Source organism: Fukomys damarensis, unplaced genomic scaffold (genome assembly GCF_012274545.1).
Source record: "Fukomys damarensis isolate Sample0158 unplaced genomic scaffold, DMR_v1.0_HiC HiC_scaffold_21, whole genome shotgun sequence".
Lineage (NCBI taxonomy): Eukaryota > Metazoa > Chordata > Mammalia > Rodentia > Bathyergidae > Fukomys > Fukomys damarensis.
The window spans coordinates 14,322,402-14,338,809 of NW_022900933.1; the positions used below are offsets into that span (position 1 = coordinate 14,322,402).

Consider the following 16,408-nt stretch of genomic DNA (forward strand, 5'->3'; position numbering starts at 1 on the left):
ACTCAATGCTTCACATACACCATTCACAGTAGAGTTTGCACTCCTGTGAGAATCTAATGCTGGTAATTTGAATGATGTGAAATAGATGAAACTGCATTTCCCCTCCCTCTGTTCACCTGCTGCTTTGCTACTCAGTTCCTACGGGATTGGGGACTCCTGGTTTAGGTTACTTTGGATTGCTGCTGGCTGTCCTCATCCTTGCTTGTATCACAGTGACTACATATATTCAGCTCTTATTCTAAGTTCAGCACTATTTGACCCACCTTACATGTTTTACCTCATTTAATCTTTAAATTTTTTAAGAGTACATACCATGTTTATCCCCATTTTCACATGATGAGATTAAAGCACACAGTGGTCAGGTAGCTTGCCTGAGGTCAGCTGACTTGTACTGGGCAGAGATAGATTAGAATGCAGTAAGTCTTCTAGAGCCCAAGCTCCTAACTATTGCTGCATCCTCTCTCATGTGCTGGGGGAGTCAGCTCTTTGTAATTCTTGCTCCTGATACATAGTTCTGTTCTGGAGCTTCTCAGGTGCCAAAACTAGGTGAACCTCAGGGAGGTTTGTGGTTTTTTAGGCTCAAAAAGAGAAACTGTTATAGTGGGACCTAGATCTGAAGCTTCTCACCGAGGAAATAATCTCTGAAAGCTGCTTTGGTAGAATGAATAAGTGTAGAACATTCAACCTTTGTCTAAATCAGTATTTTACAACAGAAATACTATGAAAGCCATATTAATTTTACATTTTCTGTTATCGCCAGATTTTTTTTAAGTAGTAAGAAATGAGTGAAATTAATTTTAACACTGTTTTTTACCCAGTATCATATTTTACTTACCAGATAAAGTAGTATTTTGATGTGAAATAACATGTGATTTTAAACATTTAAACTGCAACATTTACACTATTGGACTCTTGGCAATGTGAAATATATTTTATACTTACAGCACATTTTAGGATATTAAAACTTGATCACTTTCTCCTCCATGAACACTCTTAAATTTGTTTATTGCCACCTACTTGGTGTTTGAGTTATGAAACAAAGAGACATTTTTCTCAAGGAAGGTTCTTGTTAGAATGTAGAGAAGTAGAGGGTCAATAGAGACTGAAGTTATAAAGATATATTTAACTAAGAAAGTGGGATTCAGTATATGTTTTAAAGCACAGATGCATGGAATGCAGTGGCAACAAGAGGAATAATTCTAGGAGTGGTCCGTGGCATGAACAGAGGGTAGAAGGTACCATAGGAGACTCCTTATGGAGGGAAGAGAAGTAGGCAGTAGAGGCCCTACAAATACTGGACCATCAGAGTTAACCCTGTATAAATAGGGTTTTAGGTAAATTTACCCATTGTCACCATGCAATGTAATTTGTACACAGAAAGATAAATTTGGAGGTTGTTGTTAGCCATTTATTTTTCACTAGTTCTTTTATCCATGTTTGTGTTAGGCACTACTCTAGGAGAGCAGAGAATTTCTACAGTGGATACAGAGATAAAGTCTTGAAATAATATGATGTTATAACCCCCAGGAACTGAAAAGTTTACATAGGAAAAACTGAGTAATTCCAGAAGCCATTAAACCTTGAATAGTCATTTTATAGCCAAGAACTCAGAAATCACTGACTAATCCTGAGTGTTAAAAGCTTACCCTGCAACTGAAAACAGAGCCTTCCAGTTTCTATTACTTGATTTGAATCATTATAGGGAGCTTAATATGCCTGGTCCATCTGATAGAGCCAATCAGAAGTAACAAATCATAAAGATGAAAGCACTGTCAAGAGTACACTAAAAACATCAATATGTGTTTACTTTTACGAGGGATACAGAAAAACTATTCAAAGATACAAATTCAATTAGCATAGCGGTCGGTCTGAGGTCATTTGATTTCAGAGCAAACAACCAATATACTTCACTCACCTCTGAGGACTTCCTTTGTAAAAACAGTGTAGTATGTCACTATTTCTCAAAAACTAATGAATTAATGGATCTAGCATTGATCATCAAAGGCTGCTAACACTACAGAAAGAGACAAATGTGTGCTTCGTGATAGCAGAATATAACCTCACATGAGTTAGTCTTGTCCCCTCCCCCAAATTAAATCTGAATCTGATCAAGCCTCTAGGAAAGTCTCTTTATGGAAAATGCAAAAGAACAGAGAAATACATTTGTGGTCAACAAAATTCAGACTTTGTCCGATGCTAAACAACAGGTCAATTTCTTCAGTAAATAAATTGAAAGAAATTAAGAGAAATAGAAGAGAATCTTATGGAATAAAAATGTTAAAGATAATTAATGGCAGTATATGGACCTTATTTGGATCCTAATGCAGACTAAAAAGACCACAAGAAAACACTAAGACATCTTAAACAGTTGTAAATTAATTCCATCAAAGAGGGAATCAGTCAGTGGACCAAAGAATTAGTTTAAAATTAGGGTAGGAACTGGTTATTAGTTGCTTTGAGTCTTTAGAACAGTTGGTAATTGTGGCCAATAGCTATGTTTAGGAAGGTAGGGCTATACATTACTTCTGTTAGAAAGGTTTCCCTTTTCAGTGGTTAAAATAGATGTTGAAGAGTCAGTATAATGTACTCCAAAAAGCATATGCAATTAGATATGATTGTGAAGCCTCTTAGATTTTAAGATTCCTTTCTGTGCCTTGGAAGGTTGCTTTACCTCTATTTAAAATTCAATTAAGTATTCACTGTAGACAAGGGATTGTGGTATGTGTATGTTAAATGCCCTGTCCCAGTCTTCTTTTTTTTAATTTTAATGTATTTGCGGGATTCCTCTAAAAAGAAAAGGAAAAAAAAAGCCAAAATGGGTCAAGTGTTAGAAATTTTTTTCTAAAGACCAAGCCATGATTAACCAGCATCTGTTACCCAGTGAAGTCAACCTAAGACAAAAATCTGAATATTGTCACTTAGAAATAAGTACAGACTCCCTAGAAGAGTCTGCTGCATATAGTCCTTCAGATCTGGCTACTACTATTTCAGCCTCTTCTGTCTCTTCTGGTTACCCCTCTCCGCACTGTAGTTTACTCTTACAGAACTGTTCCACACTCCCACTCCCATCCCACCCCCACCAGAACATCTGTGCTCCCTGTCCTCTGTACGTGCTGCCCTCTGGGCTGGATGTCTCTCCTTCATCTGCTGAATCGCTGCTTTTCTTTTCTCCAAGAAGGTTCCCCTGACCTCCTAGGATTAAAGTACCCTACTGATATTCCAGTATCACCCTGCACTTCTCAGCAGAGGACTCAACCACTAGAAGTAGTCCCCACCAGATGGAGTTTTTGGAGTGCTCAGGCTGTTGACATGCCCTGGATTCTCAACATTTGCCTGGTGCCCAGTGTGTAGGAGGAGCTCTGTGCATATTGTTGGGTGAATGAGTAATGCTAGAAATCAGAATCCCCTAGAGACCAAATCTGTGGCACAGGTCTGTTCTGCACCTGTTCTTTTCTGTCCTTTGCCCAAGGCTGCTTTCTTGGAAAGTTCCCCATGTTGTCAGTCTCACCGCAGCTCCAAGAAGGGAATCTCCTTCCTTTACCACTTCGATATTTTCTGTGTCACCTTCCTTTTAAATTTGGGGCTGGAGTTTACTGTTTATTGCTATTTCCATCATCCAAAGTTCAAGTCTCTTAGTCTTCTCATTCACATGTCTCTGGAGTATTGCTGCATATCAACCTGTAACTGGCTTTGGGTATGAAGACCCACTACTCTAAGGTCTTGATGCCAGCGAGTGTTACATGACCCTCGTTATCTAGATACCACCTTGTGACAGTGTCCAGGCTTGAGATTCATGTGGGTGGTCCCTTGTAACAAGCACTTGGTGACAGCCATGGTGGGTGTTCAAAACCCTTTCTCAAAAAAAGGAATGGTGTAGTATGGCTCTCTGTTCATGGTGGAAGGGTTAACTTCCATCCTGGCACTTCCCAACAACTCTGTATAAATCTTCTCCCTTCTCCGCATCTGTTTCCTAGAGAAGTGAAGAATTTGTACCTGCTCCTTGGAGAGATGTAAGCACAGGACATCTTCCTGGTGTTTCTGTCATTCTCAAAGACTTTTGGAGAACATATTTTTAGGTTCAAATGAATAGAAATATTATTTGGTAGAATGAAATGTTGAGGTGAATTTTAAGATGAAACTCAAAGCCAAGTGTGGTAGTACAAGCTTGTAATCACAGCTACTCAGGAGGATGAAGTAGGAGGACAAAAGTTCAAGGCCAGCATGGCCTTAACCAAGACCTTAACTCAAAGGAAAATTTTAAAAGGAATGGCACTATACCTCAGTAATAGTGTGCTTGCCTAGCATACAAGACCCTGGGGATTTGATCCTCATTACCACACACACACACACACATCAAATATTTATTGGAGAATGTGAGGACCACTGTCATCTTTAAAGTTCTTGCTATTGTTAACTCCTAAACTGCTTGAGCCTCAGAATTCTGTCACCTAAATGTCTTGGTCCTCAACAGTGCTGGGTGAATAAGGCATGGCTATACAGTAATTTTAAAGAATATATTATTTCTAAGATACAGTATTGAAAACTAAAATTGTGGCTAGGCAATGGCTCTTTGTGATTTGCTGTTAAAAATAGCAAGAACCACTTAAAATTAATGTGTCTTAAGTATCCATGTATAGCAAACTGGACAGGCTTTTTTTTTTCTTTAAATCAAAGCACAATATTCTAGGCTTTATTATCAAGAGTTCAGATTTTGTGGCATCTAAATTAATAAGCTTTTTAACCTTGCAGAAACCTTGAAAATTAAATGCATGCAAAACAAAACTCTATTTGAAAAGAGTGTTCTAGGGTATCATCTTCCTCATCTTCTTCTGTAAGGATTCTGTTTCTAATAATGCAAAGCTGATTTTAGTGTCTGTATCATTTACCTCCCTACCATGGTGAATCACTGATAATTACATGTTAAAAATTTAGTTCTTTCCCTCAGTTCTAGAGGCTTCTAATTATTGGTAAGTTTTCAGTATGTGTTTGTCTAAGGTTCTGTCATTTAGTAAAAGTCCTATAGAAAGTCATTGAGTTTAGGAGGCAAACAGAGTGGTGCTCATAATCATACCTCATGCCAAGCATTTTCAACTCCTTAGTTAAAATGAAATCACAGTTGTATCCTGAGAAAAAATAATGATTTGAGTGAAATTAGGAAGAGAACAAATTGCCAATTTTAAAATGAAAGATACTAAATACTTCTGAATCCTTGCAGTATTCCTCTGAGGACATCTAGCAAATCTGGATTCCAGCATCTTTTGCTTAAGAAAAAAAAAAAAAACCAATTAAAATTATACAGCTGTCAGCATTTAAGCCAGACAGTTCATAATAGACAAGAAAAATTGCTTAATACTGGTGTAATCAAGTCATAAAACATGCATGCAGAAGGTTCTGTGAATTTTTTCTCCAGTAGAAAATGCTGCCCCATCTTTGTCTAAAAGTGAACCAGGTTTTTGTAATTCATTTCATATTCTGATGCTTTCATTATAAGCTCTGTTTATAGACATACTAGCTAAAGTGGAGGGTGCTTTTGTGTTTTTACAAAAATCTATGCTTATTCTGAAAGGTTATATTATAAACCCCCCTGAAATAATCTGTAGACATTTAAAGTAGGCTTAAATTATCTTAAAACCTGTAGGCATTTCAAACAGTTGTATTCTTTGATGCAAAATACTTATACAGTAAATTTGTCAGATTTATGGTTAGTCAGTCTTCTGTCTGCTAAAGAAATAAGCTTTAACTTTAAGCTTTACAGATGTGTTTGTTTGGCCTAGAAAAAGAGATGTTCTCTAAAGCCTAACTGCATGTTTCTTATGGGAAAATGAGCAGAACTTTTGCTTTTGAGTTATTTGTCTCTTTTATTCCAGTGTGTGTTGGAGATCAAATGCAGGGTTTCACATATGCTAGGCAAGCACTTTACCACTGAGCTGAATGGTCTTTGTGAAAATATATTTTATTTTTCTGTTGTGAGACTGAAAAATACTAATATGCTTCTTTCCTTTTCTTCTTTGCTTACCCTCAGTGTGGCTGTCACTAGGTCCAGAGATGTGCCTTCCTTTGGACCTCCCATCCCTAAAGGGGTCACTTTCCCTAAGTCAAATGTGTTCAGGGACTTTCTTTTGGCCAAAGTGATTAATGCAGAAAATGCTGCTCATAAATCAGAAAAATTCCGGGCCATGGCAACTCGGACTCGCCAGGAATACCTGAAGGATCTAGCAGAAAAGAATGTCACCAACACCCCCATTGACCCTTCAGGCAAGTTTCCATTCATCTCTCTGGCCTCCAAGAAGAAGGAAAAGTCTAAGCCATATCCAGGAGCTGAGCTCAGCAGCATGGGAGCCATCGTGTGGGCAGTCCGCGCCAAAGACTACAACACAGCTATGGAGATAGACTGCCTTCTGGGTGTCTCCAATGAGTTCATTGTTCTCATTGAACAGGAAACAAAGAGCGTGGTTTTCAATTGTTCCTGCAGAGATGTTATAGGTTGGACTTCAAATGATAACAGCCTCAAAATCTTCTATGAGCGAGGAGAGTGTGTTTCAGTGGAGAGTTTCATTAGCAATGAGGATATCAAAGAAATTGTCAAAAGGTTGCAGGTGAGTCTTTCCTTCCACACATTCACATGCAGCTTCTCTTTCATAGTTTTCAGTGCAGACAAGAGCCCAGTTACTAAAGCTTGCACTATTTTATTAGCTCCTCTGGAATCTCCTTGGTGATGTGCAGAACACAGTTTATCTCAGCTTTGTGTTTACTTAGAAACCTAGCAGAACAAGTGGGGAAAGACTCATTTACTGTGCATCTGTTAGAAATGCATTTGCATCTGACCTGATCCCACGGTTTTGGTGACTGATGTTTGCAGCCCAGCTGATCTGGTATTGTTGAAAAGGGTTGTCTAAGTATCTGTTGGCTTGACATTTTAAGGGCAAGTTGAATAGTAGAATAGTTTTCTCTTTGCTGCTGGCTCCCCGTAGATTACCATTAGAGATTTCCCTTTAACTCCAGGGAAGCCATTGAGCTTCTTAGATGCAATAAATATGTTCCTTCTGCCTAATGAATAGAAACTAGTGAAGGGGAAATAACTAACATGCTCTTGAGCTGGCAGTATTCAGAAAGAACCCTGCTTGCAAAGGTTTTCTCCTTCCATGTCCATCACTTAATAGCTTGTAGCATTAAATCCCAGTACTTTTGATTTCCTTGTCCAGTGTGTTTCAAAAGGTTGTGAATCGGTGGAAATGACTCTGCGAAGAAATGGACTAGGACAGCTTGGGTTCCATGTCAACTACGAGGGCATTGTAGCAGATGTCGAGCCCTATGGCTATGCCTGGCAGGCGGGGCTGAGGCAGGGCAGCCGCCTGGTGGAGATCTGCAAGGTGGCTGTGGCCACTCTGAGCCATGAGCAGATGATCGATCTCCTGAGGACATCTGTCACGGTGAAAGTTGTCATCATCCCCCCCCATGATGACTGCACCCCACGGAGGTAGGTCTGAGTTGACAGCTGCACCTGAGGCAGGGTTTGTGTACCATGCAAAACATCTGGTAGGTACGGAAGCAGGAATTGTGAAGAGCAGATTACATATGCTCGAATTCCTTCCAAAAAATAGAAAGTCTGATTCAGGACGCAGCTCCCTTTCAGCATGTGGCAGCAGCAGCTAGAAAGAACGACTAACTGCAAGCCAGGCCTAAGACTTACATTGCTGGATTTATAAAGTTGCTGCCACAGACAGAAGTCTGGTAATATCCATGACTGCATGCTGTACCAATAGCCGTGAAACATTGAAATGTTAACATTAAAAGATAATCAGCATTTCAAACTGTCAGGTTTTTGTTTCCTTATGTTCCACGACACTCATATTTCCCATCTTTACCCCCATTCTGTCCAAAGCTCAGTACTGCTTTGAGCCCTGCTATGTGAGCTTGGACAGAGAGGTTTTTTTCCTGACTGCATGTGCTGGGAATTGGCTCCAGATGAGCTATTCTTGCTCCTGGTGCTTTAGCAGCTTGGTCTCCAGCCTTCTGTCAAAGGGAAGGCCCAAGGAGCTCCTGTCTGCCCAGCTCTGGCAAGCCAGCAGCACTGCTGAAAATTTAATTTCTTGGTCTCTAGGGAGAGGATTCTTGATGGAACAAATTTAATAAAGTATTTCTTTTCTCCTTTATGTTTGCACAGGCTATTTTTGCCATTTTTAAAAATGTATATATATTATTTAGCCATTATTTGCTAAGAATTTATCTTAATCTTTGGCAATTGATTTTTAGGCCTCTAAAGCCAAGACAGAGTTCTCTCTCCTTTTTCCCCCAAAATGAGCAGTTCTGTGCCTGAGCTCTGATTTTTGATTATCGAGTGGTAGAATGTAAATGGTTGCATTAGGGTATTTGTGACCTTTAAAAGGTAAGGAACAATGACAACTGAAATATATCTCATTTATAACCCAACTTTATTTGAAATATTATTTCCTAATACTGTTGATCCCTTCAGTGATCTGTGGATTATGTGCCTAAGTCACAATATAGTGAAATCCTTTATGCTGAAAGCTTTAGTAAAAACTTTCTTTTAGATGATGGTTTCAAAGAAACCAAAATATATGTGCAGAACTTTTTATTTCAGCTTTTGTTTTGTTTTATTTTTGTTTTTTTGAGACAGGGTCTCACTACGTAGTTGAAACTGACCTGGAACTCACTATGTAGCCCATGCTGATCTTGAACTCACAGTGATCCTCGTACCTCAGCCTCCTGAGTGCTGGGCTTACAGGCGTGCGCCTCTACGCTTGGCTTCAGCTATTTTTTTGATGGGAAGATGTTCCAAACTATCCTGCACACATGCTCTGTCTTAATTAACCATGTGTGATGAAGCATGTTCACTTTTTCTGGTTTCCTGAAGCTCAGCATCATCTGTATTAAGTATCCTGACACCCTAGGATGCAAATATCACTCACAGTGGCTCAGAGAGGCTGTGGGGCTCTTTCTTAGAACAGCCTCCGGTGCCTTGCCTCTCTCCTCTTTTCACCTGCCCACTGTCCCTTGGTCTCTTTAGATAGACAGGAATTGGAGAAAGGAATCAAAGCTCGATGAATTGTCAGCCATAACTACACACAATTAAGAGTCATAGACACTGGCCTAAATAAAGACCATCTTTTCAAAAATGAAGCCCATAGACCTTGAGATACCATCTTATCTGCTCTGAGAAGGTCCTTCCCTCGCTTCTAGGTTCCCAAATCTTGTATGAGCAACAGAGAGGGAAATAGATTGGAGTGCTTGTGGACAGAATGGGGCAACATTACTGATGCCAAATTGTGAATAATTACTAGGCTACATTTATCATCCTAATGTGTTGGTAAAAAAAAATAATGTTTAGTGAGTATTTTACCTTACTGTACCAAGTCCTGTGAGATAATGGTATGAGGGAATAGTGTTATTTTTGTTTTAAAGGAAACAGACTCAGAAAGATTAGTAACTCCCTAAGCTCTGCTGACAGAGTTAGAGTCCAGCCCTTGTTTCTGCTGTTTTGTATACTCACACAGACCCGTGTCTTTACATACTAGAGTGAGCTGGTAAATTGCTTGGGAGAGGGGGCTAAATTTGTAGTAGTGAATATTCCCCACATGGCCAGTTGCAAACTATGGCAGAGTGCCGATGGACAGGACATCTCCTGCAAGCCCCTGTAGGAGACTCTAGGGCACACTGGGTGAATGAGCCACGTGCCTTCCTCCCCCAGGAAGGTACTTGTCATCCCCACAGACACCTAGCTGCCATCGTGTACTACTGTCAGGGTGCTAGGAGGGCAAGGTAGGTGAGGGGTTGGACATGAGCTCACAGCCACAGCCTTCCTCTGGCCCTTTCAGTGTGATTTCTATCCAAAGAGCCATTGTCACACCTTCTGGGCAGGTGGTCCTTGGTGCCTGTGGAAGACTGAAAGCTCCCCCACCCCCCAACACTGAATGATTTCAGAGGGAACCGTTGAAGCATTATCATCTTGTTACAGTTTTCAACAAAGTAAGATAATGCTCTTCTGTCATTTTTCCTTCTCCTCCGTGCTTCACACTCCCACTGCTGTTTTCCTAGCAGCTAATTACTCTGTTCTTTTACTAGTCACTCTCCTTTCTGTCAGCCATTCTCTTTACCAGCAGCTCCAGCAGGAGACAGCAGGCCTTCTCCAGGACCCCAAGAGGTCACAGGACCCTAAGTTTCTAGGTTCACAGGGGAAGGTTATTCATTCTGAAAGGACAACTTTTTTGATTATACAAAATAGGGCTCTTTTCTTTGTTGTAAAATAAGCAGTTGCTTTCAAATGCAAAATTTTAAAGAAAAGGGCCAGAGAAAGAAAGGTCAAATTTCTGAGCTCCTCCTTTTTGCTGGACATTTAAAAAAAATTCTCATAGCAGCTTTTTGTCCATTGAAGTGATGAAGAAAATGAAGCAGGCAGGGCACAGCAGATGCCCCTGGAGTGAGCAGACCCCAGGAAGGACAGTGCCATATAGGTGGTCCTGGGTCTTTATCCAAAAGACCACCACAGAGCAGGAGTGAGAAGTCTCCCCAGGCTCCAGACTTCTCTGGGTCTTGAGAGTCAACCCGTTACAGGAAAAATGCTTGGGGAGCAGATTGAGTGGTTCTGAATGGTACTGCATGGGAGTGGCGAACCTGCATTCTGTGAGAGCCACTAGCCTCTAGGTTTTGAGGGGTTTTTTGGAGCTCTTTTAGTACATGTTTCCAGTACATAATGGTAACATTCATTGTGTTGAGTTGGTGTGTGTCCCTTCCCCTCCTCTCCATCAGCACTCCATCTATCATGAAAGCAATCAAGGGCTATTCAGCAGATAAAAAACAAGTTAATAAAGCCCAAATTACTTTTTTTATGGTGGTGATTTGAGCATCAAAGAACCTTTTAAATAAGAACAGATAACGTAGTTTTTTTCTTTGATTAAAAGTGCCAAAGCACTTATTAAAATTCATCTGGTTCAAATCCTGTTTGTCAGATGAAGAACTTGGAGTTGAAATAAGTTGCATATCTTTTCTGAGCCAAAGTTACATGGCATCTAGGGACTGAGTTATCCTTAAGACTTCATTGTTGAGATGTTCTGTTCAGTATATGCACCATTCACACATTTCTGCAGGTTTCATGGTATAATGAGAAATCAGAAATGAAAAGAGAATAAAATGACTGAAAAAGAGAAGAAAGATGGAATGGCTTTTCAATTAATACATGGCTTTGGTGGGTCACCATTTGTCACTTTTACACTGAAATTGTAATTCTCATTGACCACACTCTTCAGTTGGGTTTATAAATGTTGTTAAAGCTTCCTTTTTATCATAGGCTAGTCCTGAGTGAGATAGGGTAGTCACTCTAGGTGAAGGGTGTCTGAAGAGTTGAATGTTGTTCTTAGGCCCTACGTTAAGACTAACCTGCAGGCAGAGCAGGTTTTGTGGATTTAAACCCTGGTTCCTCCACCTTCCTGGCTGTGTAAACTGGGTCAAGTCAACCTGTCCAGGCCTCCAGTTCCTCATCTGCGTAGTGGAGATAAAGACAGTGTCCACTTCCTACAATTGGTGTGACGTGACTAGATTGTGCCCGGCCCTTAAGTTATTTTAATAAGCTGTATTACAGTTACTTAAAGAACTTTTCGTAGTACTGGGGATTCTTTAACAATAAGTTTTACTTCAAATGACATAATGAAAATCCTGTCTTGAACATTAATGCATGGCATTAGAAGCCAGCTCTTATCTTTCTTCAGTGCATAGTCCCTTTCTCGGTTCCATATATCATCCTTGTGTTTTGCAGAGATAAGAGACCAGGAAGCCAGTGGGTGGTTACCCTTGACTATAGAAAATGGTGGGTAGCTGAGGTTTAGCTCAGTGTGAAATATAATTCAGATTTAGAAGAACTTAAAATATAACAATATTGAAAAATTAAGGTAAAATTTTGAATATATATTGGGTTAAATAAAATGTATTAAGTTAATTTCACCAGTTTACTTTCTAAAGAAAGAACTACTAGGAAAAAAAATTTTTTTTTTTTGTACCTGGGATTGAACTCGGGACCTTGTACTTGTGAGGCAAGCGGCGGCACCAAAGAGCTACATCCCGGGCCCTGGGACTACTAGAAATTTTAAAAGCACATGTGGCTCTTATTCCACTGTCTTGGGTGGTGACTTGTTATACTGTCTCTAAAGTAGTACATGAAGGGTAATTTGACAATGCTCTGTTAACACCTTTCTGAATCTTTTCCTATGTCTTCCAGTCCTTGAAATTCCTTTAAGGAAATCATTCTTCACTTAGTGATGAGATTTAAATCACTGATAGAGCTGATTTGGGGGTGGGGGTTACCAGGGATTGAACTTGGGACATCGTGCTTGCAAGGCAAGAGCTGATGTTTTAGTGGGAGTCAGATTTGTCTGTCAGTCATGTTAATAACAGATTGTACTCTCCCTTGATATTTGGATATGAAGAATGGAAAGTGGACTCCAGGTTTCCTGAGAGTTGGAAATTTAGGTGATGGCACAAAATAAGGCCAAGCAATAAGATATTTGTACCTACCAGTAAGTTCAGTCATGCTGCTACCTGGGGACAGCCCCACACTATGGGAAATTTCTTCCTTTTTTTTTTTTTAAGTCTGATTTCAGATTATGCTTTGTTTCCTAGAGAACTAATAACTGCAGTATTTCTGTAATTGGGTTTCCCCCTTTCCTAAGCTAAGTTTGGCTCTCAGATTAGACTTTCAGATTTATTTCAACTTAATTTCTTGACTCTTGTGATCCCAGCAAATTGAAAACTAGTTGTAATATGCAGTGAAGGGAATGCAGAAATGGATTGTTTCCTTCAAGGCCACATACTCATTGTCTGCTCCTTTGCCGAGCTGTCCATCCCTCCACCAGTCTCCTACAACTCTGCCACCTTTCAGGGTAACCATGGTCCTGTTTTCTTTTAGAGCATTTCAGGCTCAACAGTTGGGACTGACTAAAGGAAAAGACTAATGTTATAGTTCCTCAGGTTCTGTTTTTTGAAGGGGAAATAATTACAGAGCCCAAAGATTAAATGAGGGTTAGAAGCAAAGGATGAAGTTTTGGATCCATTTTAAGTGTTAATGAGGATCAGTGTGGTTTTCTCAGCAAGAAAAAGCAGTATTGTTTTTCTCCCTGTGCCTTCCCCCTAATAGGAGTTGCTCAGAAACCTACCGCATGCCAGTGATGGAATACAAAATGAATGAAGGTGTTTCATATGAATTCAAGTTTCCCTTCCGAAACAATAACAAATGGCAGCGAAATGCTAATAAGGGGCCTCATGCACCTCAAGTTCCAGCCCAGGTGCAGAGTCCCATGACCTCCAGGTTGAATGCTGGGAAAGGAGATGGAAAGATGCCTCCTCCAGAAAGAGCTGCCAACATTCCTCGAAGCATCTCCAGTGATGGGCGCCCACTAGAAAGGCGGTGAGTGTTCCTCCAAAGGTGGTTTGCTCAAATGTCTGCCCCCAATTTAAATAACACCAGACCCATAAACACTAACTTTAGGCCCTCCAGTATGGTACTAGAAATCAAGAATGATGCCAAGATGCAAGCAGGAGTGGCTTTCAAAATAGGATAGTATACCAAAGCAAAGGCATCCCAGCCACACTTTGGTCCTGGGCAGCTATATTTGTACTTTGCTGTTCAGTTTCTATGGGATGATTATCAGAAAGCATCAACTTACCCAAGCAGCTATATGGATTACAGTTTAGCTAACTCTCCAAAGCGGCAGTGACTGTATTATCATCTTTAATCAGTCTTCACAGTTTGGGAGCAAGTAATACAACAGGAACAGAGTGCAGGTTTTAGTTCGATATCTGTTATTTGTCATTTTATGATAAAGAATTCTGAGGAAGAAATACTGAAACTGCACGAACATTTTTCACTGCTTTAAAAGTGGAAGAAAATAATGCGAAGGTATCACACAGGGATAGATTAAAACATTCAACCTTGAGTTATATATGCAAAAGGAAGGAGGACTAAGAAATCCCAGAATGTAAGGGACCCAAGTTTGTCATTTAATTGAAAGTCATCATAGATCCCTCTATAAGAAGTAACCGGCTAACTGGGACCATGTGTGTATGTTCCAGCACTTTTTGCCTGGAATTAATTGTAAGATGCAGCACCTTGAACTAATCTAGTCCTAAAATTAAGCTAGATTAAGTACTTTCAAAATGTGACTAACAATTGAATATTACATTTTAAATAATTGCTCTGTAAATGTAGTTAGCTCAAGTTATGATTCCAACGAAAGAGACAGTCTGATTAATCTTTTGTCACCTGCTAGAAGCAGCCAGTTTGTCTGTCCACTGTCCTTTTCCCATCACGTCAACTTTGTCTTGATTATGTCTTGGGATTCTTTTTGTGTGTGTGGAAACCCTTAGAGTGGGGGAGAAGTGAGAATTCGTGTTCCAGGAACTGTGTAAGGTGGAAGAGAGCCCCTGTTGAAGCCAGAACATGATCCTGATTCGTGTGAACATCCAGAACCAAGCTTGGCAAAAACCGATGTCAAGGACAGTGTCTCTAGACGTGAAGAGTTATCAGTCCACTTAGCAGCTGGAAGCTGAGAAGCCATGCTATGAAGTTGGTTTTTGGAGGGGGTTGTTTGTTGTTTTTGTCTTAGTCTAGCTTTTGAGGTATTCCATAAAACATTGTCACTAACCATTTGGAAACACTAGGATGCCACATAAAAATTATAAAAATGCACAAAGTTGTCTATAATATTCATTTAATCTTGGAGATTTACAGAGCTTTGCTTTTATCACAATAAAAGATTCTTCACCCACAGTAGCCCCATTCCCATCTGGACACCCCTTGCTTGCATTATTTTTTAGAAGAAAAGCTCCCAAGATAACTCTGAATTCATTCTTTGTTCTGGACATCCCAAACTTGGCTCTCTTTGAGGTGTGTGTTAGCTGTAATTCATGATTTGACCTACATTTTGAAAGATGAACCTAGGATGCCATTGTCTAAAGGAAGAACTCTTCTCCCTGTCAATGCTATTTTCTTCCTCTGCAGAATATTCTGAAGGCTTTCACAAGTGAAACAGTCATTTTCTTTACATAATATTCTATATAAGATAGTAGAACGTATTTTGATTTCATGTTGAATTTAATGTCTGCAACGGAAGCTAAAGCTTGTTGTTGAACAAAAGTTCAGCACACTGACCTTCAGAAGTGAAAATTTTTGTAGCTAATTGTCATCTTATAATGCAAGCAGCTTTCAGGAGTAGGGAACACATATCTCTCTCACACACACACACATCCCTCCATGAATTTCTTGAGTTCCAGCAATGATTCCCATTTGTGGTGTACTTGTATCTGCCCTTTGTCTTCATTCCACCTTGAAGAAAGGCATCTCAGGGAGTCCTCATCCCAAGGGCATGAGAGTAGCTCATGGCCCTCAGCTATAGAGATGGAAGTGGCAGAAGTGAGGCTACTATAGGTTTGGGGGCTACTTAACCACACTCACTGCCCCTCGGTCATCTTACTTCCAGGTAGTCTTTGAGTACATTAAGATTTTACATTTTAGGATGAGGAGTCTAGAGATAACCTGTGAAATCTCAACCCTGTGCTTTCAGGATATTAGGATTGTTTGGATCATCTTCATTTTGAAGTGCATGATCGCCTAATTTTGTGAAAGTTATAGAGTTCAGTTTGCTATATCCCATTATCTCCAGTTTTAAGGTATAAAGAGAAGAAAGTGCTGTGATTTCAGGAAGATGTGGACGTAGAATGGACTCATGACATTAGGCATGTTTTGAGTTCTTCATGAATCCCTAGGTTGTGGTTCTTCCTGAAATATAGTAAAATGTAACTGAATAGTTTAAGCTTTCCCTTATAGTCTTACTGAGATAAAAATGCCTCACCTGAGATGTGGAAGTGAGCCCCTGCCTGGCGCATACCATGTCCTTTTGATTCTCCCCTGTATCCCCAGCTCTGCTCTGTGCCACTTACATTTTTACCTGGGACATTTATGAAGTATGATATGAACCTTTAAGGTGAATCATCACCTGAAAAGCCACAGATGTGCCATACCTTGAATCTTCCCTTGCAGTTGTTTCCTTCCATTCATTTTTCTCCCCAGAAAGTTGTGTTTAACTAAGAGAAGCCACTGTACTTAAGCATAAAGAAGCAGCTGTTTCAAAGTCCCTTGTGTCTGTGCAGCACAAGCCTGCTTGCTTTGTTCTCCTTGACTGGGTTCAGCACAATCAGGATGAAATTGTTTATTACTGCTTGTAGAAGCATAGTTTTTTCTTCATTGTATGTACAGTCTCAGACCTGAAGATCATTAGGAATATGTTTTAAAATTTTTAAATTTTCTCTTAACACCGAGGTCAAGAGTTTTATAACAAATGACTTTTGAAAATTTTTTCATCAAAAAATTTTTAGCTGGATAGTTTTCTGTCTGTATCATTAG

The 16,408-nt window shown here is 39.8% G+C and overlaps 1 protein-coding gene across 10 annotated transcripts in view; it reads left to right on the forward strand.

Annotated features, from left to right (window-relative positions):
• Sipa1l1 (signal induced proliferation associated 1 like 1) overlaps window positions 1-16,408 on the forward strand; it is a 333,742-nt gene that overhangs the window by 275,267 nt on the left and 42,067 nt on the right. For all 10 annotated transcript variants that reach the window (XM_010645389.1, XM_010645392.1, XM_010645396.1 and 7 more), the window contains 3 exons: window positions 6,023-6,596; window positions 7,203-7,477; window positions 13,145-13,414. In XM_010645389.1, the coding sequence (XP_010643691.1) occupies window positions 6,023-6,596; window positions 7,203-7,477; window positions 13,145-13,414 (1,119 nt within the window). The remainder of the gene's footprint in view (window positions 1-6,022; window positions 6,597-7,202; window positions 7,478-13,144; window positions 13,415-16,408) is intronic.